This window comes from Sminthopsis crassicaudata, chromosome 6 (assembly GCF_048593235.1).
Source record: "Sminthopsis crassicaudata isolate SCR6 chromosome 6, ASM4859323v1, whole genome shotgun sequence".
NCBI classification, from domain to species: Eukaryota; Metazoa; Chordata; class Mammalia; order Dasyuromorphia; family Dasyuridae; genus Sminthopsis; species Sminthopsis crassicaudata.
In genome coordinates, this window is record NC_133622.1 from 244,955,896 (window position 1) to 244,980,940 (window position 25,045).

A 25,045-nucleotide genomic window follows, 5' to 3' on the forward strand; every position below is an offset into this window, starting at 1 on the left:
ATTCCATCTCTTAAAAGATTCAAGGATTTCTCATTCCGTGATTTCTCTGTTCTGTGGACAAAGACTTTTGTTCTGGTTCATAAAAGTAGCCAAGGGCCAAGATGGGGGAATAATGGGAGATAGAAAATCTAAGCCTGGGAGATGAGCACATGGGAATTGTGTTGGCGCGTTGAGCAGCTCGAGATACACACCTGCCACAGACAGTTCTGGCACGCGAGCCCCTGGGAGAGCCTTCCGGAAAGGCAGACGAGCCCAAACGCAGCGGCAGGTGGCTGGGCCCACAGGAGCGGCCCAGGGCAGATGGGCCGTGGGGAGGCCGCAGGCCACGGGCCTTCTTCCGGCCTCGGGCACAGCCAGGCTTGGCTCCAGGTGCTTCTTCCCTTCCCCTAGTGGAGTGATGAGGGTCTCACGGCAGCCTTCCGTCTTCAGGGGGGGAGGCCCGGCCTCCGTATGAGAACTCCCGTGTCCTCATCACCACCTTTCTAACGTGCAGGCGTCAGTCCCACTTTATAAATGATCAAAGGGAGACTGGGAGAGACGGACTGACCTGCCCGGGAGCGTCATGTGATGGAGCATCGTGGTGATTCCCTTCTCCAGGAGGCTTCCATGCTGGGCAGGAACAAAAGCCTTGGAGGTAACTGTAGCATCAGTTTAAAGCTGAGGAGACACGCCTGGGGGAAAGAACCAAAGGGAAGGTCTCAGGGCGGCAGAGGGAGCCAGCCCTGAGAGCCGGTGGGGGCTCTGCTCGCAGAGTCAGGGGGAACTTCAGGAGTAAAGATGGGGGTTTCAAGTGGGAGCCACTCATGTAACAGGCGAGGGAGGGCGAGTGTGAGGGGAGCACCAGGGGCCAGGCTGCCCCCCAGTCCATGTCCTCCCATGCCAGAGTGGGCTCCCTCCCAATCACGGGGGACAGCACCGCACTTCCCGGCCCGGGAGCCTGGTCAGGTCCCTTCCTCTACTCTAAACCCCAGGGCTTGGCTCCGTGACTTCCAAGGCCCCTCCGGCGCCACGTTTGGCCCCGACCTGGAATTCTATTGGCTGAAGGAGCCCCTGAATGAGCAAACGCAAGACGACCCTCCTTCTCTCCCACTGCAGCCTCTCAAGCCGGCTCTGGAGCACTGAAAGCGCTCGGTCTCCAGTGTCCAGGAGCCCCGTTTCAGACCTGACACCATCCACTTCACCCGCCCTCAGACACCTCCTAGGGCTGTGACCCCGACCTGTCTCTAATTACCTCATAAAAAAGGGGGGGGGGCGGCCTGTCCGAGGTGGAACCTGAGCCCTGCTCCTCCAGGCCCTGGGCCGGCCTCCGTCCTGCTGCCTCCTCCCGGCTCTAGATCCACCGGGTAGGATGGCTTGAGAGCAGTCATGGGTGTTTATTTAGGTCACACTCAGAGTCCTGCGGCGGTTAAGAGAGATTCCCTAGGGCCTTGTTATCCCTCGGGATCCTCTCCGTGGCCCAGGGAGGCCGGCGCTGTTTAGGCCCCAGCAAGTAACAGTTAGGAGACTTGTGGGTTACATGGGGAGCTGGGGGGGGGGGGCAGGATTCCGGCCCTCCTGGGCCCGGGCCACAGCTCCGTCCCTCATCCCCCTGCGGTCTCTGGGAACCCTCCAGGACACTTAAAGCAGCCCAAGCTCTGACTTTCAGGGCCCCAACGGGCCTGACAGGGATTCTCGTTCTTGGCTTGACTAAAATTTCAGGGATCTCAAACTGCGCCCCGGGTCAGATGCGGCCCCGAGGACGTTCTTGCGGCCGCCGGGTTGTGGCAAATGCGCCGAGGCGGAGACAGTGGGAGCTGCTGGTTTTACTCTAGTCCGGCCTCCCACAGTCTGAGGGACAGAACCGGCCCCTGTTTAAAAGTGTGAGGACCAGCCTGCAAAAACACAACTCCGAGTAGCAGACATTTAGGAGTCACGCGCACATTAACTTATCAATTGACCTTTATTGAATGGCTACTTCCCAGTTCCTCCCAAGAGGCTTAGCACGGGGTACCACCTTACAGGGGAGCGGGTTCAAGCCTACATAGACGTAGTGAGGGGATTTAAGGACGGCTTCCCGTAAGAGGGGATATTCATTGGGATTTAAAGGAACCTGGGGGTCTGTGGACGAGGAGGGAGAACACTCCCAGCACGGGGAACCGTCACAAAGGTAAACTGAGTCAGAGAACTGGGAGGGCGCTGCCGGCTCATGCTCCGCCTCCCAGGGATAGAGGCAGGGTCAGCACTTAACCCAAGTTTCCCAACTCCAACGCTGGGCCAGCGCGACCCCAGGAGGCTGGGGTCACTTTCCCCATCTTCCCTCCCCCCTGCACACCAGGAGTCGGCTTAACTCCCGCGATTAGCTGCAGGACCTCGCGTAAGTCAACCTTTCCCTGACTCGATTTCCTCGTTTGTAAAGCGTGGCCCGGGGAGAGAGTCAGGGCCCGGAATCGTGAAGATCCTCCGGGCTTCGAGTTCCGCTTGGGACGCTGAGCGGGCAATTTAACTGCCTGTTTCCTCCTCCGTAAAATGCACGAGGCACTTCCTCCGCTATTTGCCAGAAAAGCCTGAGGGGTCACCAAGCTCCCCCCCCCCCGGGGCTGGTGGAGCGACCCCTAAATAAGCTCGGTAAAGTGCTTGTCGAACCTCACTTCTCTGGGCACACCGCGGGGAGGCCCTTCCGCTTCGGCCGGCCGGAGCTCGGTCCCAGCGGTGTCCCAGACTAGCAGCGGGAACGGGGCACATTTTTAACCCTTTCTGGATAAACGTAGCCTTTCGGCCACGTCAAAGCGCAATGAATGTTTCATCTGTAATTAACAATAAGTATGGCACCTGTAAGTCGCACCCCCAGCCGCTTACACGGGCCCGAGAGGACCAACCCCCCAGGGCGAGCAGACTGGAGAACAGCCTAAAATCCGGCAAGATACGCCTCAATTCCCAGCAAACCAGTCCCGTCCCCGAGCACCTCCGCCGGGGGTGAAGGGTGAGGGAGATGATGGGGGGAAGGGAAAGAGGATGGGAAAGAGAGGAAGAAAGCCTTATTGAAGCAAAACTACATTTCCCATGGAGTCAAGCTTCACAAACTCTATCCCAGAATCCTCCGTGCAGTCCCTCCATTACTGTAATGCCTCCGGCTAGGCCCACTACTCAGAACTACAAGTCCCAGAATTCCTCGACGGCGGGGCTTGGCGCATGCGCCAGAGAAGAGGCGGGCTCGAGATCCCTTGTAGCCCCGCCCCCCGCGGAGCCGCCGCCATTTTGATACGGACTTTCATCTTCCAGCCGATGAGCCTTTTTTTTTTCTTAAAGGAGAAGCAACAGCTCAAAAATTTACCCTCATCTCTTCGCCAGACCTGGCAGAAGCTGAGGGCAGGAAGATCCAGAGAACTGGAAGAAGGGACCGAGGCCCGAGGCCCGGAGCGAAGGCCTGCCAGGACGGCTTCCGTGGCCTGAGAAAGAAGTGAGGGGAAGGAGGGGTTGAAAGGGCCCCGGTAGCGCGAGCAGCCCCAGCGCTTCGAGACGGGTGCGCGCGCAAACTCCCTCGGGGGGCTGGAGGAAGGAGTGTGTGGGGCGGGGTCTCTAGACGCGGGGAGGGAGGAAAAAAGTCACATTGGGACTGTCGCGAGACGCGGCCGTTTAACGGTGAGAGCGGGTGCGCGGGGGGAAGGAAACCTCGCGCGCTCCTCTGAAGCTGCCTCCTGATTGGCCAAAGAGAGGAGTGCGGGGTGAGGGTCGGGGGGGGGCGCGTGGGGGCTCCTCGCGGGGGCGGATCCCGGGGAGCAGCCGAGCCTCTCTGATTGGCCGGCGGTAAGCGGGCGCGCGCGCGCCGCTGGCGGCGGCCGGGCCGTGAGTGGTGGTGCTGGCCCAGGGGGCGGGAGCGGGAGGGGGAAGTGAGGGCCGAGCGTGAGCCGGGCGGGTGGACGGACGGACTGAGGGACCGGGGGAGGGGGGCAGCGGCGCGGCCGGCTCCGCCGCCTGAGGAGAGCCGCAGGCGGGGACGGGCGAGCCCCGATGCCGGGGGGGACGGAGGAGCCGCGACCCTCGGAGCAGCAGCAGCCGGAGCTCGAGCCCGAGCCTGAGCAGCCGGAGCAGGAAGGGGCGGAGGTGGTAGCGGCCGAGGCGGCCCCGGAGCAAGAGCAGCAGCAGGAGCAGCAGCAGTCGCCGCCACCTTCGGCGGCGGCCGGTGGGTCCACCGGCAGCCGGGTACTGAGGGGAGGACGCGAGCGGGGCCGGGCCGCAGCTGCCGCCGCGGCTGCAGCCGCGGCATCCCGCCGGAGAAAGGCTGAGTATCCCCGGCGGCGGAGGAGCAGCCCCAGCGCTCGGACAGGGGACTCCGCAGAAGCGCGGCAGGAGTCCTCGTCGGCGGAGCCGGCCCTGGCCAAGAAGAGCTCCCGACTCTCGTGAGTACTCAGGCTGGAGACTTTCCCCCTCCCCCTTGTCACCGCGGCACCCTCCCCCCCTCTCGGCCTCCGTAAAGCCCGTTCCACGTGACCGCGCGCCGCCTCTGCCCCCTACTGGCGCAGCGCGCTCCCTGCCCCGCCGGACGGGGAGGGACCGAAGCGGGGTCTTCTTCTGGCGCCAGCATTGATTAAGTGCTTGCTGTGTGCGAGGCAGCGGGACCCCTAAGGCAAAAGGGAAAGCGGTCCCCGCTCCGGTTGGGAGGGCAGTGCCCGGCTGGACGGCGCTCCGCTAAAGGCGGGGGAGAGGGGGAGGAGGAGAAAGCGCCCGTACGGCATGGGGGCCGCGGGTGGGGGAGAAGCAAGTCTCCTGACCCGCGGTGTGGAGCGTTCTCTTTGTACTTGCACCCTCGGGCTCACGAGGCTCCGAAAATTAGAAACAACCGCCCCCGTGGACAGGTCCCAGCGCTGCGCGGCGGGTCTCCGTGTTTTTGTGGCAACCGAAAACGAACCCATCCAGTTCAGGGGGGTCCTCCCGCACAGCCTCCTTAGCAGTGACTCATCCCGGGGAGGACTGGAACCCAGGCCTTTCTGCTCCAGATCCAGCCTTTCAGTCCCCCCATTCCTTGACTTCCCCCACGTTTGCACCTTCCAGCCTGAGCCGTGTCCCCGAGCTGCTCCCCACAGCTCCACATTTACCTTCTCTTGCCTTTTTCTCTCCTCGCCCTGGGGTCCGATCGTCACTCTAGATCTTCCATGAACCTCACCGCCTTTTCAGCCTTGCGCCCCGAGGGCAGCATCCGGCCCCTGAATCTCGGGCTTTGCCGCTGGCTCCAGCGTCTCAGCTAATTTTTAGACCTTAGATTTGTGTCCGAGAGTTTTTATGTTTACATTACTTAGTGTTTTGCATAGGTGCCATTTGAATTAGGACGTGACTTTGTTGTTGTTTTCACATTTTTCCCCTCTTCACTCCTCCCATTATCTGAACTGAAGTCTAGCTCCATTTTTATTTGACTTAGAATCTTTAAAAAAAAAAAAATTACCATAACGTGGGTGTTAATTTTTTTTTTTTTAATTTTAACTCAAGTAGTTATTTCCAGGTGCAGAAACTACTAATAAAATAATTACTTAAGCGGGGCAGGGGAAAAATGACGTCATGAAATGAGACAAAAGCAATTAAGTATCATAGTGATTCCCTTTTATGAATTAAATTGACCTAATAGAATGAGGATTATTTCTCATTCATGGTCATTTTCAGCTTTTCAGAACTTAATTAACGTAGTAGCATGGAGCGGAAAGTCATTGAGAGAACCAGCTGTGGGTCCTTGGGCTAGAAGCTCTTAACTTCTGCCTGCCTCAGTTTCCACAATTGTAGGATGGAGATAAGGCTATTGGCTACCTCTCAGGGTTATAATGAGGATCAAATCACCTAAGTATTTGTAAAGCACTTAGCACATAATAAGGCATTAATAGGTTTCTTTTCTTCTGGGCTCCACTTTGTTTTGTGAAAGTGTTTATATGGTTGGACTAAATTCACCTCCAGGTGCTTTTCTCAGCTTCCCTAACCTTTGATCTGAAGAAAATTAACTAACTGAAAACACTGAGAGTGTTGGGCAAAATTTGAGTTAAATGCTTCCTATGACCAAAAATATAAATGATAGCAGTTGGGATACGCTAGACAGAAACCAGTCTAGTGAAAAAAGAAAAGTATACTTCATCCAAAATTAGGACAGATTTTAAGTTGCTCAATTAATGGGAGTGCTTCATAAGCTACTCATCAGTTATTTTTGGAATGACGTAGCCATTTACTCTAATAAGAAGTACAGGGGTTTTTTTTGACCTTTTATGGCAGAGTGATCAAAATTTGGTATACTTTCTGAAATATGAGGAAATGATTTTGAAAGATAAACCTCATTTCCTTCTTAAGGAATCAATTAAAATAATTCAGAGGCTCACAGCTAAGTCAATGGCGCTGAAATAGACATACTGTACTGTATGTAACTTTGAACATCTTGTTGGATGTAATTGCAGTTTTCACTCGTTAGTCATAATAGATTTATAATTCCTGGTTGGGTCCATTTGAATAGATGGCATGGTAGTATGTAGGAGGAATTCTACCTCCTCTCTTAGAGTGATGCCCAAATTCATCCTGTCACCCTCCTAGAATTGTCTTCATTCATTTAAGTTACTGTTAATTTAGGTTTCTTTGGGCAGATGATATATTAGGAGAAAGCAATCCCTTTCAACAAAGTCTTTCCTACTCACTTCTTAAAACTATCAGTGTTACATTTCTGCCACAAAATATGTATTTGCTTATTTTTTTTTTTAATTAAACATTTTTTTCGCTCAGGAATAATCTTATCTTCTCAGCCTCCCACTCTCATACTCTTCCTCCTACTTGTAAACAGATGAAAAACAAAAACCATTACAAAGATGTATAATTGAGCAAAACATTGTTTAAAGTATTTACAGCCTAACTGTTCCAATATAATTTCAGAAATGGTAACTATATTCACTGCCACAGTATCTATCTGTTTTAGAAAAGGATGCTGCAACCAAAATTTTGAATTGTTTCTATTTGTGAAAGACTCAAAAAGTATAATTGTATTGTTATGCTAAAAATGAATAGTATAATGCTGTTTCTTGTACATAATGTTGCCAGCAAGGAAGAAGGAATATCCTAAATTCTGTGTCCTTTTCTCTTTCTCTTCTAATTCCCCATCTCATATCACAATAGAAAGGAATTTCATACCTGTATTCATCTCCAGAGCAGTGATTAAAAGGCAGTGTTTGTAAAAATTCCTTCCTTAAGACATATTAATTATCATCTTAATGTTAATATATAATTTGATAAACCCATGGTTTCTTGAGTAGTGTAAGAAAGTTCTGATTAATCAGAAACTTTGGTTAAGGGAAAGTTATGCCACATTCAGTTAACAGACTTGGTCTACAGTAACTACTATAATCCTTTCATTCAGAAAAGTTTTTAGTATTTTTGAATCATGGTGGAAGGATTGGCGGAAGAGGAGGCTTTTTTTCTCCTTTTAAATAAGTCCCAGATAATCAGCTTATGATCTGTGTCTCCTTTCCTCAAAAGCAGATTGTAAAGAATGTGCAACTACAAGTCTCAAACTAGAATGCCGGGCTTCTAGTCATTAGAAATGCAAAATTAACCAGTTCTTGAATGGTATTTAAGTTTACCATTGCTCACTGATAATAATTTTTACTTTACTTATTACATTTCTGTAGGATTGTCCTCTTGGTTTAATATTCTCTACAATTCTAATTTTAATATTTATTAAATGAAAGGTGAAGGAAATTTTGACATAATAGTTGAGATTAGAAAGTTTGTATCTAAAATTAATATTTAAGAACTAAAATTGTGCAGAATTTTTGTTTGATTTTAGTTGTATTCTTTCATGGTGCCAAAATCATCCTAGTATTTTCCCTTTGTGTTGTGCAATGTCCTATAAACTTCAGGTTTGGCAAGATGATAATGCAGAAAATCAAGCCAAGATTTGAAGAATAGTTATGAGTTATGCAAATGAGAAAAGCATTTGCAAAGGACTTCTTATAGCTTGAGATTTACTCTCGGGTCAAGTGAGACCAGATGTAGTTATTTGCCTAAACTGGAAGCCTTTTACTGTCTTTTTCAAACAACACAAAGTTAACAACATAACAGAATACATACATGATTGTGTACCCATTTGTATGGATCTTCAGGAAGTTCCTTCCAGTGCTGCTTAAATCATGTCCTAAAGACAAAGAATTAGATTCATCAAGGATCCTCTGTGACCATCTAATCCAACTATTTATGAAAGAAATCTCCAGTCTTAAAACGTCTAGAAAGTGGTCATCTTCTGGTGGCCAGCCTGTGCTGAAAGACTGCAGCAAGGGTGATTCCATCATTTCTTGAGCCATTTTAGACACCTTGAATTGTTGTTTTTCCTGCAATCCAGCCCAAATTTGCCTCATTGCATTCTTTTGACCCACTGCTCCTGATTCTTCCCTCCAGTGACAAACAGAACTAGTCTTAGCCCTCCTGTACTTAGCATTAGCAGCCTTCCAGGACTTGAAGATAACCATCATGCCCTCCAAATCTTCTGCTGAAGTGAAACATACCCAGTTCCTTCCGTGTATCCTCATGTGTTAGGTAATCAAGGCATTTCCCCATCCTAGTTATATTACTGCACATCGTCCAACTCATCAGCCTTTCCAGTGTTGCCCATTACTATCCAGTCTTCCAGATAAAGTCTGAGGAGAGCAGACGACCTTGGGACTCTAGATTCCTATTCTTGGAAGCCGTGCCCCTTGAGCTTGGCTGCCTCATCTCACTGCAGACCTCCCTGGACTTGTAGGCCACTAAAACCTAGACGTCCTTTTCAGAACAGCTGTTGACATTTATCTTTATTGAATTTCATGTTTAATACATTGGGCCCAATATTTTAGCTTTTTTCTTCAGTATTATGTATTGTCTGTTCAGTCCTTTGTGTCTTGCCCACCGCTTCCACAATCCTATTTAGGGTTTTCTTGCCAGAGATGCTACCATGGTTTGTTATTTCTTTCTCCAGCTCATCTCCTCAGTAAGGAAACTGAGACAAAGATAAGTGACTTGCCCAGGGTCACAAACTAGTAATGTCTGGGGTGAGATTTTAACTCATTAAGATGAATATTCCCTGATTCTAAGCCTGGTACTCTATTCACTATGCTACTTAAAGTGCTTGCCCATTTTACCTGTAAAAGATCTTAATATTTTTCATTGGGGCATTAGTCTTTGTGCCATAATTTTTTGACTTGTAAATGCTTTTATAATACAACTTTTCCATTAATAGAGGTTTATAGGCTGTAGAAAACCCTTCTCTTTAAAATTCGTAATGTAGCCTCAAAATCACAACTATGGCTTTACACTTTATGGGATGTTATTTATCTTACTGTCTCAATTACTTTTCTGAAATATATTAAAAGGTCTTTTAGGTCAGCATGAGCACAAAATGATTATCCAGCTACTCTTGTCTTTTAAAGCAAAATGGAATTTGCTTATGTCATGGCTTTTCTCTTTTTCATGAATTTGTTGGCAATATGAAAGGATTTTCATGCATTTTTGATAGATATATTGGTATTTAAACAAATGCAGATGACACATTTATGAACAGTACTTTTTTTTTTTTTTAAAGTAGCACATGGGCAGTATTACTTTGAGCTCTTCTCTGGTTGCTTAGCTTGACAAGAGCCATCTGTATTTGTATCCATTTGTACATGAGAGAATTGTGATTGGAAATTTCTGAATTATTATTTCAAAGGAATAAGTTAGTCAACCACTTTTGAATCCTAGTGAAGTTTTCTTATTGCATAGTAGATGGATTATTATTTTATTTGATTCCTAAAACAGTGTAATATAGTAATGTGAATAAGGAAATGCAGGAAATCTTCCACTTACATTTAATCCTTCTTTCTTTCAGATATACAGAAAAAGTAGTAACAACCAGTAAAGGTAAGACTTTATTGCCCCTCTCTCCATGTGTGCTTTACTTTGATTAACATGTAAGAGAAGAGAAAGTAATGTAAAAATTCATTTCACTTTCCATTTAAAGAAGCCTTTGCTTATTAGTTGCAAAGTGTCCTTTGTGCTATGGTGGCTATTCAGATATGCTGAAGAGTTAGATAAAATGAGGCACCTCCCTTGGCAATAATTGTCCAAATAACCATTGGTAGGAAAACATATTTCTTGTATGCCATTTTCTTTTTCCTTGACCTGTTTGAAGTTTTATGAATCTTTGAATTGCTCTTGGCATTGATATAAACTAGAAATTTAAATGTAGTTTGAGGAATAAGGAAAGAATAAAAAGATAGCTTCTTATATTTTAGTTTCTAAAGTAGCAAATGTCAATCTATATCCACCTAAACAAAAGCTGAAACTTATGTGCCAGTCACTATATTAAGTTTAAGGAATAAAACGACAAAACTAAGACAGTCCTTGCCCTCAAGGAGCTTACATTCTATCAGGAAGATTATATATCCATAAATAAATAAATACAGAGTATATGCAAATGTATTAGCAGCTGTGGGAACCAGGAATATATATCTCTGTTTAGAAAGTGACACTTGAAGAGAGGTTGAAGGAAATAAGCTATTCTCAGAGATGGAAAAGAAGAAGGCAGTCCATTGCAGGCCTAAGAGGCTTAGAGAGGGAATTTTAAATAATGGTAAGATTAGTGTGACTGGACCATAGAATTTAAGAAGGGTGAAGTATATAAGGTTGTAAAGACTTCAAAGAGAGGTGTACATTTTTGGTAAGAGGCTAATGGGGTCATTTGTTTTTCTGGACTGAATATTTATGAAAGTGGTGGCTTTCTTCCCTCTCCTCTCCCCTGCCTCTCCCACTCCTAGTGAGGGAAGAGTAACTGAAGGACAGGTGGTGGATATACTCAAAAAAACCCTGTTAGCAAAATAAAGAAAATGAAGGTATAAAAGTTATCAGGTTTTTTTTTTTTTTTTTTTTTTTTTTTTTTTTTAGGTGATAGGTTAGAAAGATAATATGGCAAGATAGGCTCAGTTGTGAAGGATTTTATAAGCCAAACTGAGGAGTTCTCTTTGTTCCTAAGAGAGCATTGGAACCATTCTTGGTAAGTGAATTATTGAAGTTTAAACTTTGATCACAGTATTGAAGCTCCTCTTAATTGCAAATCTTTGTATAGTCATCCAGTCATCTCCCTATGAGAGTGACCAAAAGACCAACTCAGATTTTTAAAGTGATATTTTAAAATATAATTAATAATAGACTTTGCAGAAAAGAAACTCTTACGTTGGATGGATCCCTTAGTCTGAAGTGGTGTGGTACAGAAGAAAATAGGCTGAACTTGGACTCAGACATTTAAATTCTTGGGCAAATGATCTAACTGCTGGTTATCTCCATCTATAAAATTGAGGGGTTAGAATACATCACTTTAGGGTCCCTTCCAGTTCTAGATCCCTAATTTCCCCCCATACACTCTTGTTTGTCATTCACTGGTTCTCTTTGATGTTAATTTCAGTTGTTGAAGTACCTTAAAATTTTATTGTTTTAAAAAACTGGAAAATCTATAAGATACGTATCCATCATGCCTGTTTTACTCAGACTCTTTTCTTCAGCCAAAAATCTTAAGGATAATTGATTGACTAATGTAGTTACCTTCATGCTTTTATTACTCTTCAGTACAATTCAGCAAACGTGATTGCTTGATGTGTGTAGATTACTGTTCTGTACTCTGCAGGAAGCAGCAAGTTTAGATAAGATAATCCTTGGCTTGATGATGTTCTGGGATATAGATAATACAAAATAATAATAATGGCATATAAGTGCCTTATACAGTTTTTTAAAGATAGAAGTCTTCTTTTATAGTTTTTTACACTTACTATACTTGCATTGTTCATATATGAAACTCTTATATTACCCTTGATTTTGTCTTGCTTATTTGGCGGTAAAATATCTCAAATACAAATAAAGAATATTTTTTGCACATTATTCATGAGCTCATTAGCATTGCCTTATCGTATTGAGGAATAAAGACATCGATTTGAGCTGCCGTTCCAGTAGACTTAATTTTAACAGAGAGAGGTACCATTACAACTTAATAATAACTTTTTATAATACTAAAGCATATAGAACTCAGTATTTTCTCCAAACCATAGTTATTGTTCAGTCAAGTCCAACAAATAGGTTAAATGATTTACCTCATCACAAAGTAAGTAAGTGTATTATACTAGATTTGAACTCAAGTCTTCTGTCTCCAATCCTAATGCAGCACTCTATGCACTGAAGCATCTCCCTGCCCTCCACACTAAATCCTCCTTTAAATTTCCTCTTTCTCTCTAGATAAGAGAAATATCACAATCATAAGTAAGTCTTCCCTTCTCTATCAACCCATGTAGCCAATTAGTTATTAAGTCTCAGAGGAATTCTCTTAAACATTTCTTATCAAATATTTGTTATAATATTGTACACAATATTTTCATTCCCTTCAGTAGAAGGTGTGGTCATTGAGGGCAAGGACATTTTTGTTTTTATCTCTATGTTCATTGTATCTAGCACTATGTCTTGAACACAATAGGTATTGAATTGTTTCTTCTACAGGAAGACAGATTAAAAAAAATACAGACTGAAAAAGAATTTTGAGTTCTAAAGGACTGGCTTTTTGGCTCAGAAATAATTGCCATTCTTAATCTGTGCTTAATTTGGAGTAAACCTCCTATCCTTGTTAAGATTATAAACTTTTCATTTTAGACAGTTCATGGTTACAAAAGTGAATGAGTGAGATTTTCTTTAGTATTTAGGTTTTCCGGGTTTGGTTTTGTTGTTTTTGTTGGCGGTTTTTGTTTTTGAAAACTCCAATATTACACATTTTAAGATGATTTTCAGAATTTTTTGCATGTGCTGAAGCGTGAAACTTTAGAAGGTTGGAGAAGAGGATTAGAGATTATCTAGCCCAGTTTACTCTTTTTACCGAGAAGGAAACATTCCCAGAAAAGTTAAAGAATTACCTAGTGTCGAGTAAGTAATGCATGACAGAAGCAGGGTTCATATTGGGGTCCTTTGACTTCAACTCGAGTTCTTTTAGCATTGAATTATTTAACCCCTCTCACTTTCCACAAGAGAATCCCTACATGCTCATCTAGTAGTAAAACACTTATTTTTGACTTATTTCTGATTTTCTACATATGTACAGATGTATGTTCATATGTGTGTGATAATGGAAAGCTTTAAAGAATTCCTTACGAACAGGATGAAACAAGTTTCTTTGGATTACAGAATTGAAATGGTAAATGGCAAGATGCAATATGATTTTCTTCACCTCCCTCAACAGGATCTATCTTTGCAAAACCCCTGAAACCTTGGTTCAGGATCCTCCTTTGCTTCTCTGGCCCTCTGGTCTCTTCCTTTGCTGAATGGAGGGTATGGATGGGTGGGGACTAACTTTCTTCTGACTACTCTGTAAGCAAGAATAGTCTCTCCTTTCAGTAGCAGAATTTGAACCTCCCTAGTCCTTTGCATAGCTCTGTAGGCAGCTATCATACTCTAGTATGGGCTTTATTCTATCTTATTCTTGCATTGTAGTTCATTGTCCTCATCAGAAAAGCCTTTGTGCTCCTCTCCTCACATCTTTAACCTTTACTTTTTGTTGGTGTTTTCTAAACTAAGGAAAGCATTAGGTAATGAGGATGTTGCTTACAGAGAACTATTTTAAGCCTTCATTATAAAGTGAGTATGAAATCACTCAGGAGCAGAGTAGAGTGGAGATCCTCCATGAGCTTCTTTTGGTTATCTTGGTGTTGCTTATCTCAGACTCCTCCCACCCCTCTTTCAGCCTGCACAGTTCCAAGACCAACCTTTTTATGTCCCTAAAATACTGTTCTTGTCTTTGACATGTCTCCCCCTAGTCCATGGCTCAGACTCTAGACAGGTGTCCTGCTTTCCCACTTAGATATATAATACCATAGGAAGTCTTCTTGTAGATCATTTGAAAATAATAACTAATGTTTCTTTGTCACATTAGAAATATTATTTCATATCTTTCTGTTCCTACATACTTGGAAATTGAAGATAAGGTGTATTGTAAGGTATTGTATACCTTTAGTGTGTTTCAGAATTGCCCAGTGCGGGAAGGATGTGCTTTGTGGCATTATTTTTAGGGATACAATGTAGGAAAAGCTAAGAATACTTATAGTTAAATTCTCAAGAGTTGCCTGCATATAAAACCTTAATTCCCATATACTTTGTTACTTTTGGGAGTAGGAATTGATTCCTTAGCTTCTTGCAGGTGTACTTTATTTAAGGGTTTTATTTTGTAAGTGGCAGAGCCTCGAAAACATGATGAACATCATGTGAAAAAGCAAAACAAGTGTATGACTGAGACATCTTTCTTGTTTTTTGTCATTACCTTATTTCTTTAAGCTATATTACACAACAAAGGGAAATAACTCTAGAGTCCCACAACCAGATAAATTGAGGCCAGAACAATTTTCAGATCTAACTTCTCATAAGCTTCCTTTGATACTCCTCACCCTCTTCTCTAGATCTCTCTTTACTTCTGAACCTTGGGGAATTCTTTTATTCTTACGATTTCTGCTACTATAAATGTACAGTTATGTTCAGCTTCTCCTAGGTCAATTGTGTTCTCTAAATGTGATGACAGCATTGACTTTAGTTTTCCTCCTCTCCCTCCCTTATGTATCTCCTCCAGCTTTATGAGTAATAACCTTAATATTACAAAAAGCTGAAAATCTTTGCAGCTTCTAGTCTGTTATGAAACTACTGTCTTCCCAGTTAGCTGTTTTGTAGGCCCTTATGCAGTCTTTAGCATGTACAGAAGCAATCTCCCTGGTCTCTTTGCTCTCACCCATACGGTCCTGCTCACATTATCTCATTCTGTTAACCCAGAGTCCTTGCCATTTTCTTGCTTATTTTCCAGCTCGGTCACTCTTGTTTAACTTCTGCTTTCTTATTTAACCCCTTCACTGGGATATGGTTCCTATTTGAGCCAGCAAACTTACTTGCAAGTATAAAATCCCTCCAAGTAATTGTGCCTCTTTTTCATGGATGACAAAAAGTTATCTAAGAAATGAAATTTCCTCCTTATATATATTCAATGTCTCTCTGTTGGAGTTAATGTAAAGAAAAATAGTGGTTGAAATATTCTTTAAACAGAATGATCATAGATTATCAGGGATTAACCATGTGTAGTATTTAGGAAATTTGAAACTGGGGTTTTTTTATGTTCATGGAATTATTATTTATGGTTATTTTATGGTAAATAGATTTTTTTAAAGTAATGTTTTTCAAATCTCATTTTATCTTCATGCCTGAAGCATTAAACAATTCTGAAAACCAAAGGCACTGGAGACACCAAGTCTGCCTTTCTCAGCTACGTAACTGTGTATGATGATTTGTCCAGACTTAGTGCTGATCATATAATGCTTATGTGTAGATTTGGGTGTCCTCTACCAAAGACATTTGCATGCTGAGCTGACTATTTGCCAGTTAATGGATTAGGCTTAAAAGATAGGAGATGTGTTCAGAAGAACATGTGACTGTTAAGTGTAATTTAGTGAAATAGAATTCACGCGAAAGCCTGCATCTCCAAAGAATTTGGAATAGACCAGAAAAATAAATTACTTTGATTTCAACCTGACTCTGACCCAATTCCCCATCTCTCTCCCATTCCCGTACCATACAATATTAGCCACATTACTCAACAGTTTTAAGCTTGAAAATATCTTTTGCTTGCTCTGTAAAGGGGGGATAGAGGTGGCACAATTAAACCATCGTTCCCAAGACAGGATTTTGGCAAACAAGATTTTTATCTGTTGCCATATCTAGTAGTTTTCTGTTGACTGTTGAAAATACATAACCTATTTCTGTTTTTCTTTTCTCTTTGTGTTCAGCATTTATTTTTAAGACAGGTTCAATTGAAAAATTGTTAGCTTAGTTCTCCAAAAATCATGAAATTATTTGGCATTATCATTTTCAGGGAGGGAGGAACTCAACTAAGAATATCAGCATGTACTTAATGAAGATATTTTAGAAATTTTAAAATGTATTTTAAGGGGGAGGGGTACCAGAAGAAATCATATAATTTCTTAAAAACTGCTCTTGCATTTACAGCTGGTTCTTTGAAATTTAATTTCTTTCCTGATCTATAAAACAATAAACAAAATGGATTCATAGAAGTACAATAGCTAAAACTACTTTCAGTTATGTGATCTTTAAGTGATTTTCTGATCTTTGCTGTTCATAAGGTAAACAGTGGTGCACAATTCTGTACCATCCCTGGGGAGAACAAGGAGATGACTTGGTCTCTGCCCTCATGGAAGTTGTATGTTATCTCTCAATACAGAGAGATAAGGTGTGTACACAGATCACCGTAATTCAACATACGATGTAAAAAGGCAGTAAGTGGTACAAAGTCCCATGGTGAAGTAAGGGAAGGAATCAGGGAGGGCTTTGTAAAGGTGGTGCTTGGAAAATTAGGCTTCATCCACCTTACCCTCCAGCACATGCTCTTAGATGCAGAGACATGGCCTCCTGGCTATTCTAGGAAAAAGATACTCCCTATGGCCATTGCACAGGTCTAGAGTGTTCTCCGTGCTCCACTCCAATTACCAACTTCCCCAGCTTCCTTTAAAGTCCCAACTAAAATCTGCTACAGGAAACCTTCCTTAACTGATCTTAATTCCAGTGGGTTCCCTCTTGCAGTTATTATTTACTTATGCCCTCCACAGTTTTGTTGTGTATATTTATTCATAAGTTGCTTCTCTCCCTTCCTCTACCTTTAGTTTTTAAGCTCCTTGAGAATAAGTAGGGACTTTTTTTTACTTCATTGCTATCCCTAGTGCTTAGCACAGTGACTGACATATATTTAATGAGCATTAAATAAAGGGAGGAGCTAAATAGGCCCAGGAGTAGGCATTCCAAGAGAATGGAACATTCTGAACAAAAACATTGAAGTAGGAAAGCCCTGGGACTTGTTCTAGGACAAGCAGTTGGGTCTTTCTTCCTGTTATGAGAGCTGAACAGTTGGGAGAGTAATATCACATTTTTGTTGTTATTGTTTTTTTAAAAGAAGATAGGGGGTGTGATTTGAGCTTTAGTATAGTTCCTAAGACATTTTGGTAAAAACTGAAAGAAAATACATTAAGTGCACTTTAGATAAGAGCTGATCCTTTCCTCACTTTATAATTAAGTAGGAGTATGTGAAACATCCATACATAATATTTCATGAATACAGCAGAGTTGGAAAAAAAACAGAATGATGTATAAGCTTCAGCTGGCAAGGTTATTAGTCTTTCTGTTAAGGCAGGGAAGGCATCTTAAAGAAGATGGTATTTGAGATGGATTTTTAAAAGTAAGATACTAGCAGGTAGTTGTTTACTGATTTAGATAAAGATGACATGAGGACGGACATTCTGGTCATAGGGACTGACCAGCCTGTGAGCATGATAAGAGGACAAAGAGATGTCTGTTTTGACTATATAGATCACATTATAAGTTAAGGTTGGAAAAATAAGTGGGGTACTAAGTTGTAGAAAGCCTTGACTACGAGGCGGAAGAGTTTCAATTACTCTTAATAGTAGTTAAAGCTGAAGATTTCTGAGTTGGATGATAATATGATTGGGCTGATGAAGAAGATTGTCCTGGAGGTGATCTGAAAGTTAGCTTGAATTGGGGAGTAGATCAAGCTAGGAAATCTTTTTTGAGTGATAGCAGTATGAATAAAGATGGAAAGAAATATTTAAAGATGGAATTGACAGATCTTGGTTCCCCAATGGGGTACAAAACATGAAAGAGAACCTCCAAGTGCATGAACGCGGGAATGAATATTCACCACTAATTCAGTTGGTGAAATTAGGGAGCAGAAAAGGTAAAGCTTATTCAACTTGAGTTACCATTTGGAAAACAGCAAAGAGGTGTGCTACAACCACTTGGAGATATGGGGGTAGACCCTGTCACCAGGAAGCCAGAACGGGAGAGAGACATTTTGAAGCCTAGAGTTGGAAGTTCTGAGAGTGAAGGAAATTCTCCTTTTCTTGTTTCCCCAACCCCTCTACCCCTTCTGTGACAGGAGGTGGCGTGTAAGATTGAGAGAAAGAAAGCCAAGATCAGATTTGTAAAATACCTACATTGAGGAGTTAAGAAGATTTAATTTTGTTATTTTAATATAAAACTGAAATCAACATATACAATTTTTTTTTTCCCCTAAGCATCTATTAAAAGGTTATGGGAATAATAAGAGACAATTTGGTTTTTGGATTCCTTCTTGGAACCGTTGTTGCCAGTGATTCTGAATCAATCTGTTTTGTTCTTGGCAATGTGGACCGAGTGTCTCTTTCTTGAGTTTTTACATTGTGAAATGATTGATTCTTTGATACTGATAATTAATAGATCTTCTAAAATAATTTTAGTACCTTGAGTTAATGTAGGGTTAAAATGGGTCGCTTTACTTTCTGATAACATTTCTTCTGTGACTTAGAAGGTTTTATTCAGTATCTGGATTTCTTAACAGCCCTCATTCTTTTTGCTAGGATAAAGAATATAAAAAATGTAGGATTCTCTTATGTGATTTTTTTTCTGCTTTAAATGCTTTTTTGCAAAATAAAACAATAAGGTGCCGAAGCTCATGGAACGAGTGCTAGTTATGTTATTTGAGACAATAATGTGAAACATTTTTTAAAAGGTTCCCAAACATTCTGGTCATTTTAGTCAATGTTCCAAGGAACCAGTAGCAGAGTATATGTCAATCCTCTAGGCTCCAATAATTTAAATATCATTATTGGAAATCGGCTACTCCAATCCATCGTTTTATAGATGAAGAGACTGAGACCCAGAGAAATGAAGTTGCACAACATCCTCACGAGAAAGAAGCAGACCCTGGATCTGAGCCCATACCTGGGCATCCAAATGTAGTACTTGTCCCAATACACCATGTTCCTTTCACAACCCCATCTGTTTGTAACTTAAACCTATTTGATCAGAAACCTCTGTTTAGTTTGCTTATTCCTTAAACCAGCAGACTTTCTCATCCACAATAAGGTCCATATTTGAGGCTTTTCCAAAATTGCTGAGTCAGAAGATTGTACATGCACAGCAGGAAAAGCTCTTTGTGTTTTTGTCCAGCCCTCTTGGTTTGCACTTGAACAAACTGATTCCCAGAGGACAAAGTCAATTGGCTGGTATAAGGAATTGAGGCCAGATCTTGTGGCTCCATCAGAACAGAATCACTAGCACCCTGAGGTCATTTCTATGAAATGAGGAGGTGTAGTATGATAGCTTTAGTTATGGAGAAACAAAATAAATCTTAGGGAGATTGATTATATATATTACTGCAGCCATGGCAGGACTTCAAAAATAAAGTAAAACAATAAAAAACAATCTTTTTAATTAACTTTAGAAATCATGCAAACTTATTGACATCAGTATTTTGTTGGCACTTCAAACGATTTAAAAATGGATTGGTGATTCAACAAATAATTGAGTTCATATAGTGTACAAAGTTTAATTTGTTAATATAGAATTTACTTTGTTGCAGTTCATTTAAGTAATATTGAATGGTCAATATTTTGTTCAGTAGAAACCCAGAGAAAGACATGTATATCTTCTTTTTTCAGGGAGAGTGCAGTGTAGATAAAAAGACATATCTGCACACAAATAACTCTAAAGAAGATAAAGTGAGCTAAGTGGAAACTCAAGGGATGGGAATTCTCTGATTCATTATCATAATTTCAGAATGATGCTTAATCTGTTTAACATTTTTTTTTTCCTTTAAAGTAGTTTGCATTAATTTTTTTTTTTTTTTTTTTAAACTTTTGAAATGACCACATGAGGGCAACACTACTTTGGGGTAAAGGCCATGGAGAATGATGAGTCTTTTATAACAGGATTGCAGAACCACAGAGAAATCATCAGAGGGTCACATTAATTGAGGGGAAAATAATGTTTTTAAGAGAAAAATATAAACTGACTCCTCAATTTTAAAATTTAGATCAGAAAATACACCTTTAATATGTGCAGAAATTTGATCTTGGATAAGTCACTTTACTTCTTTTTTTGATTTTCACCTCTAAAATTGGAGTTGATTTGAATGATTTTGAGGATTTAAAGCATAGAGGTAAAAAAGATGAAAGGGGTTAGAGAGAAGCATACTGGTCACTGACCTACTAGTACTGATTTTAAAATGATTAAATGTCAAGATTTGCAAAAGCATTTTCATTCCTTTCTAAATCTTTAAAAGTCTTCTTGAAGTTTTGTTATTTTCAGAGGGGAAAAACCACAGCTACTTGTTTTGGGAGATACAGAATGATGTATCATTTTACTAACCTTGAAATAAGAGTTTTGTTGCAGAAGGCAGTAAATGTCATGTTGTATTTGTGTTTTAGTAGGTACACGAAGTTCTTTCTTATAAGCCAATTGCTAAATTGGAAAAATTGGTGCTCTCCCTCTGCTTTGCCCACTTACTGATTTAAATTAGCTTGTAAGGAAATTTTGCTTTATAACAGCATAGGATTTCAGGTCTAGAAGTAACCAGCTAGATAGCCTAAACGGACCATATTTTACAGATGAGGAAACAGGTCCATACAAGGCAAGTGACTTGTCCAAGATAACACAACTACTTATTGGTTGGTTTGGGGCTAGAACTTGAATTTCTATTATATCATGTTCCATTCAACTTGGTTGAATGAAAAAGCATTTTAATAAGTGCTTCCTGTACATGGTAATGTGCCAAGTCCTGAGAGCTCACATAGAATGGAATCCAGGAGGTGGTTCTGCAAATCAGATGGGAAAGGTCAGTGGGCCTTGGGATTCAGTGGTAAAACATAATTATTCATCTCTCTTCATGTCAGATCCAGTGATAAAATTATTTGACAGGCCAAGAACAGAGGTTTTCCCTAAATTATTTGACAAGCCAAGAATAGGGTTTCCCCTATCTTTCATAGCTGTATCTTTTGATAGAGGGAAGGTAACAACCCTTTCAGAGAGACTTGGCAGGATTTCTCACTGAACAATGATTGTGGGGACCTGGCTGGACCTGAATTCAAAGCAGAGCATTGCCTTTTGATGCATTTGATGGCAATTTGGACTCTAGTTCAAATTTTGAGCAAGGCATTTAACTTTTCTGGTCTCTAGAGATCTCATTGTCAAAATATCTTAACTGCTTCATAGCAGATCTCTTGAAGTACCCTCTAGCTCTAAGGTATGAGATTAGATTTAATAATTACTACATTTCTTTCTGCTTGTTCAAATAGACAAAAGAGAAACACAATTGTCCCCACCATTAAGAAGTTTATTATTTTACACAGTGGTATAGGGGTACATAATTTATTTGAACTACTTGATGGAAAAGGAAAAACACTAATATTGAGCAAATCAATCTATATATTGTGTATTTGAGCTTGAAGTAATTTAAGGATTCTGAGAAGTTAGGGTAAGGAGGGCATTTCAGGCATGCCATGTTCAAAGATGTAGAAATCAGGAATGGAATATCAAGAACAAGAAATTACTAGTAATTGAGAGCCAGAGGGTAGATTCTAGAATCCTAGATCTCAGTGAGCCATTGAAGCTTGTGAGCAGAGGATTATTAACAAGGTTAGACCTATGTTTTAGGAATAATTGGGCAGTCAAGTGGAAGAAGGACTAAACTAGACCAGACTAGAAACAGAGACCAAAAAAGCTGCTGCTCTTGGAGCAATAAGGGATGAGACACTGGATTGTGGAAGTAACCATGAGATTTGGGAGAGGAAAAGAGATTATTCTAGAGATAGGATTGATAAGATAAGGCATTCAGCTCTGGAGAAAGTTGGAGGATGTAAAATTAAAATCCCCAATATTATAGTTGGTTAGGAAAAAAACATTATTATCTCATCAAAAATTATAGGAAATTTGGAGAAAGAAGTAAGTTGTCTGGAAGAGGATTTTTAATTGGATCATCAGTTTGAGGTGCTGATTTGACATCTGGATAGAGATATCTCTTTAGGAGTTAGTAATGTGAAACTGAATCTTTTAGAAGGGTAAGGATTAGGACTGCGGATATAGATTTGAACTCATTTGATTCAGGGCATTCAAGAGTAGAAGTTACAGAGAAAAAAAAAATGCCCATCACAAATCCTTAGGGAATATCCTAAGGATCCACTTGGAATATTCTGGCCAACATTAAAGAAGAAGCTCTAGTCTGTAAACCCCGTAGTTCTCCAGAATATCAGAGAGAAGGTGTCAGTGTTACCCCCTTTCTTTTGAGCACGAAGGCATTCTTAGCAATATAGAAAGGCCAAAGACAATGAGAATCAAGAGGAGAAAGACTGACACATTTAGCAGCTGTGTTCACTACCTTGGAGAGAGAATTTTCATGAGTTGTAAAGTCAGAATTCAGGCTATGAGGGATTGAGGAGTAAATGGGGGTGGGGGACATCAGAGAGAGGTAGAGTGTGATTGCAGCATCAAGTTTAGGGCTTTTAAGGTTGCAAAGAGACCTAGCCATGTAGAGAAGGAGCCAGTTGATAAGGATTTTGGAAGAGGGAAAAGAGGAAATACTGAGGTGGGTCAAGCAAGGGCATAAAATAAAAACTTGGGACTGACAAGGAAAAGGACTACTTCATGAGATATGGGAAGGGAACAAAGGAAGAAAAGAATAGGGGGTGGTCTATGAAATAGACAGGGAATGAGATGGCCATGAGCTTCTCTTTTTCATAATGACAAAAAAGACCCACTTGCATGAGATCACCCAGCTAGTATGATTTAAACTCGGGGTCCTCTTGATGGTGCTCAATCACCTAGCTGTTCCCAAAAGACCTACTTCTGATGAGAGGACAGAAATGTGAATAAGGAATGAACTTAAAATCAAATAATAAAAATACATTTTAACTGTTTTTAAAATCAGCTTTACAGTTATGGAATCTGAGGGGAATTATTTGGAAACCATTATGACAGTAGCAGCCAAAAATACTGGAGATAAGTGAAGCCCACATTTAAAAAGCAATTTGAACTATACCCAAATAAAGTCAAATCAATGAATATTTTTTTTTACCTGGCACTATACTAATTAACACAGGGGAAAAAAGCGAAAAGAACCTTATCTTCAAGGAGCTCACAATACAGTGGCAGCAATATGCAAACCAATTTGTACAAGCATCTCTCTATATATACGCATACATCATAAATTGAGGGTAATGTGAGGTGGAAGGTAGTGAGATTAAGAAATACCGGGAAAAGTTTCTTGTCCAAACTGAGACTTTGGTTGAGCTTCCCCCACCCCCACCCCTTAATAAGCTTTGTATTAAGTATCAGCAGAATTGTGTTAAGTGTTAGGCATAGAAAGAAAGGCAAAAGGACAGTATTATTCTCAAAAAGACTTCCCAATCAAATGGGAGCAATAACTATTAAGTGGCTATCCACTGAATAAATAATAGAAAGTAATCAAAAGAGGAAAAAGTACTAGATTAAGAGGATTGGGAAAAGCATATTGGGTAGGGCAGAATTTTGGCTGCAACATGAAGCCTGGAGGTAGAGATGAGCAGCATTCCAGGAGTAGGGAGCAATTCAAGAAGATTTCTGGAGCCAAGAAGTGAAAATAGCAAGGAGCCATTGTTCCTGGATCAAAGGGTTTGTGTATACTGCAGTGGTGGGGTAGAGGTTTGATGACCCAGATAGGAAGGGGGGGGGAGGAAGGAGCCAGGTTATAAAGGATTTTGTAGACCAAACAAGATTTTGATTTTGATCCCTAAAGGGGATAAGGATCAGACCTGTGCTTTAGGAAAATCACTTTGGCTGCTGAGTGGAATATGGATCAGACTAAAGAAAGACTTGTGGCACTTAGACTAATCAGGGCAATGGCTGTGTCAGAAGAGTTGGGACAGTAGCATAAGGCATCTGAAGGAGAAGATGAGAAGGGGAAAGTAAGAGCTCTTGGTGTATAACTTTACATTTTTTCTTTTGTTTCATTTTTCATTTAAATATGGGACAAATTTCTCTCAAATGAGAGCTTAAGGATAGAGGGAGCTGTGGAGAGGTTTGAGAAGATAAGATTTAGAAGAGAAGGTTTGAAGGAAAGGAGAAGGAAGAGAGGAAAAGAGAAAGTTCCAGGCATGGGACCAGGAAGGAGGCGTGTCTCTGGATTGCACTAGATAGTTCTTATCTAAGAGGAGTCATTCAATTATGCAAGTCCTTTGACTTTACTGTAATGGTACTACTAGGCCTAATAGCCCCCAAATTGATAAAAGTCCCTCCTCCTCCCATTATGTACACCGCTATATAGAGCTACTCTTCATAGTGGTTCATGGAAAAGACCTGGAAATTAAGGTTATGCTCATCAGTGAAGGAATAACTGAGCAAAGTATAGCATATGAATGTAATAAATATATCCATGAAAAATGCTGAAAGGGCTCAAGAAACATAAGAAAACATGCAGAATGAAGTGAGTAGAACTTGAAACGTTTTAAAATAGCAACAACAGTATAAAGAAAAAAACAAGACAACTAATCAGTACATTGACCAACTTTTATTCCAAAGCTTGTTTGAGAAATAGACTTGTAAATCACTTTCACATGTGGCCCTTTTCTTTTGGTTTGGGTTTGGGTTTTTTCCCTCATCTGTGGGAGGACAGGGGAAGTGAACAATAAAATTACCAAAAGGACAAAGTTTTAGGAAAGAATGACTTTAATGTAGCAGAGGAATAAAGGGTTATCTAAGAAATATGCAGTAAGAAACAAGGTCAGTTGGCAACCCAAACCAGCATGTGGCTTTGGAGTAAGGAGGGAGAAGGTAGGTTATTTGTGGTACAGAGCATAACCTCTAATTTGTATCCTGTCTTTATTGGACGTAAAAATAATATCAGACATCATAGCTATTTCGTGTAACTGTTAACTCACAAAGAGTCTTGTGTGTCCTTTTTTGTCTCAGATCCCAAGGAAGAGAAGGAGGAGGAAGACAACTCTACACTTGCTCAGGAAGCTTCTATTGCTGCTTCTCGACCTAGCCGGGGCTGGCGCAGCAGCAGCAGAACCGCTGCCTCTCGCCAGTGTGACACAGAGAACACGAGAAGTTCGAGGTCCAAGACTGGCTCCTTGCAGCTGATTTGTAAATCAGAACCCAATACAGAACAACTTGAATACGGTATAGTGAAAGTGGGAAGCGGTTGTAGAATGACCAGCTG

The 25,045-nt window shown here is 41.5% G+C and overlaps 1 protein-coding gene across 3 annotated transcripts in view; it reads left to right on the forward strand.

The window, feature by feature from the left end:
* Positions 1-3,906: 3,906 nt before the first annotated feature.
* The window catches only part of ZFP91 (ZFP91 zinc finger protein, atypical E3 ubiquitin ligase), a 33,352-nt gene continuing 12,213 nt past the window's right edge, over positions 3,907-25,045 (forward strand). Inside the window, exons 1-3 of one of the 3 annotated variants that reach the window (XM_074274551.1) lie at positions 3,907-4,376; positions 9,833-9,864; positions 24,793-25,005. In XM_074274551.1, coding sequence (XP_074130652.1) covers positions 3,988-4,376; positions 9,833-9,864; positions 24,793-25,005 — 634 coding nt within the window. In that variant the 5' untranslated portion in view covers positions 3,907-3,987. The remainder of the gene's footprint in view (positions 4,377-9,832; positions 9,865-24,792; positions 25,006-25,045) is intronic. The other 2 variants (XM_074274550.1, XM_074274549.1) reach the window with 2 other exon arrangements.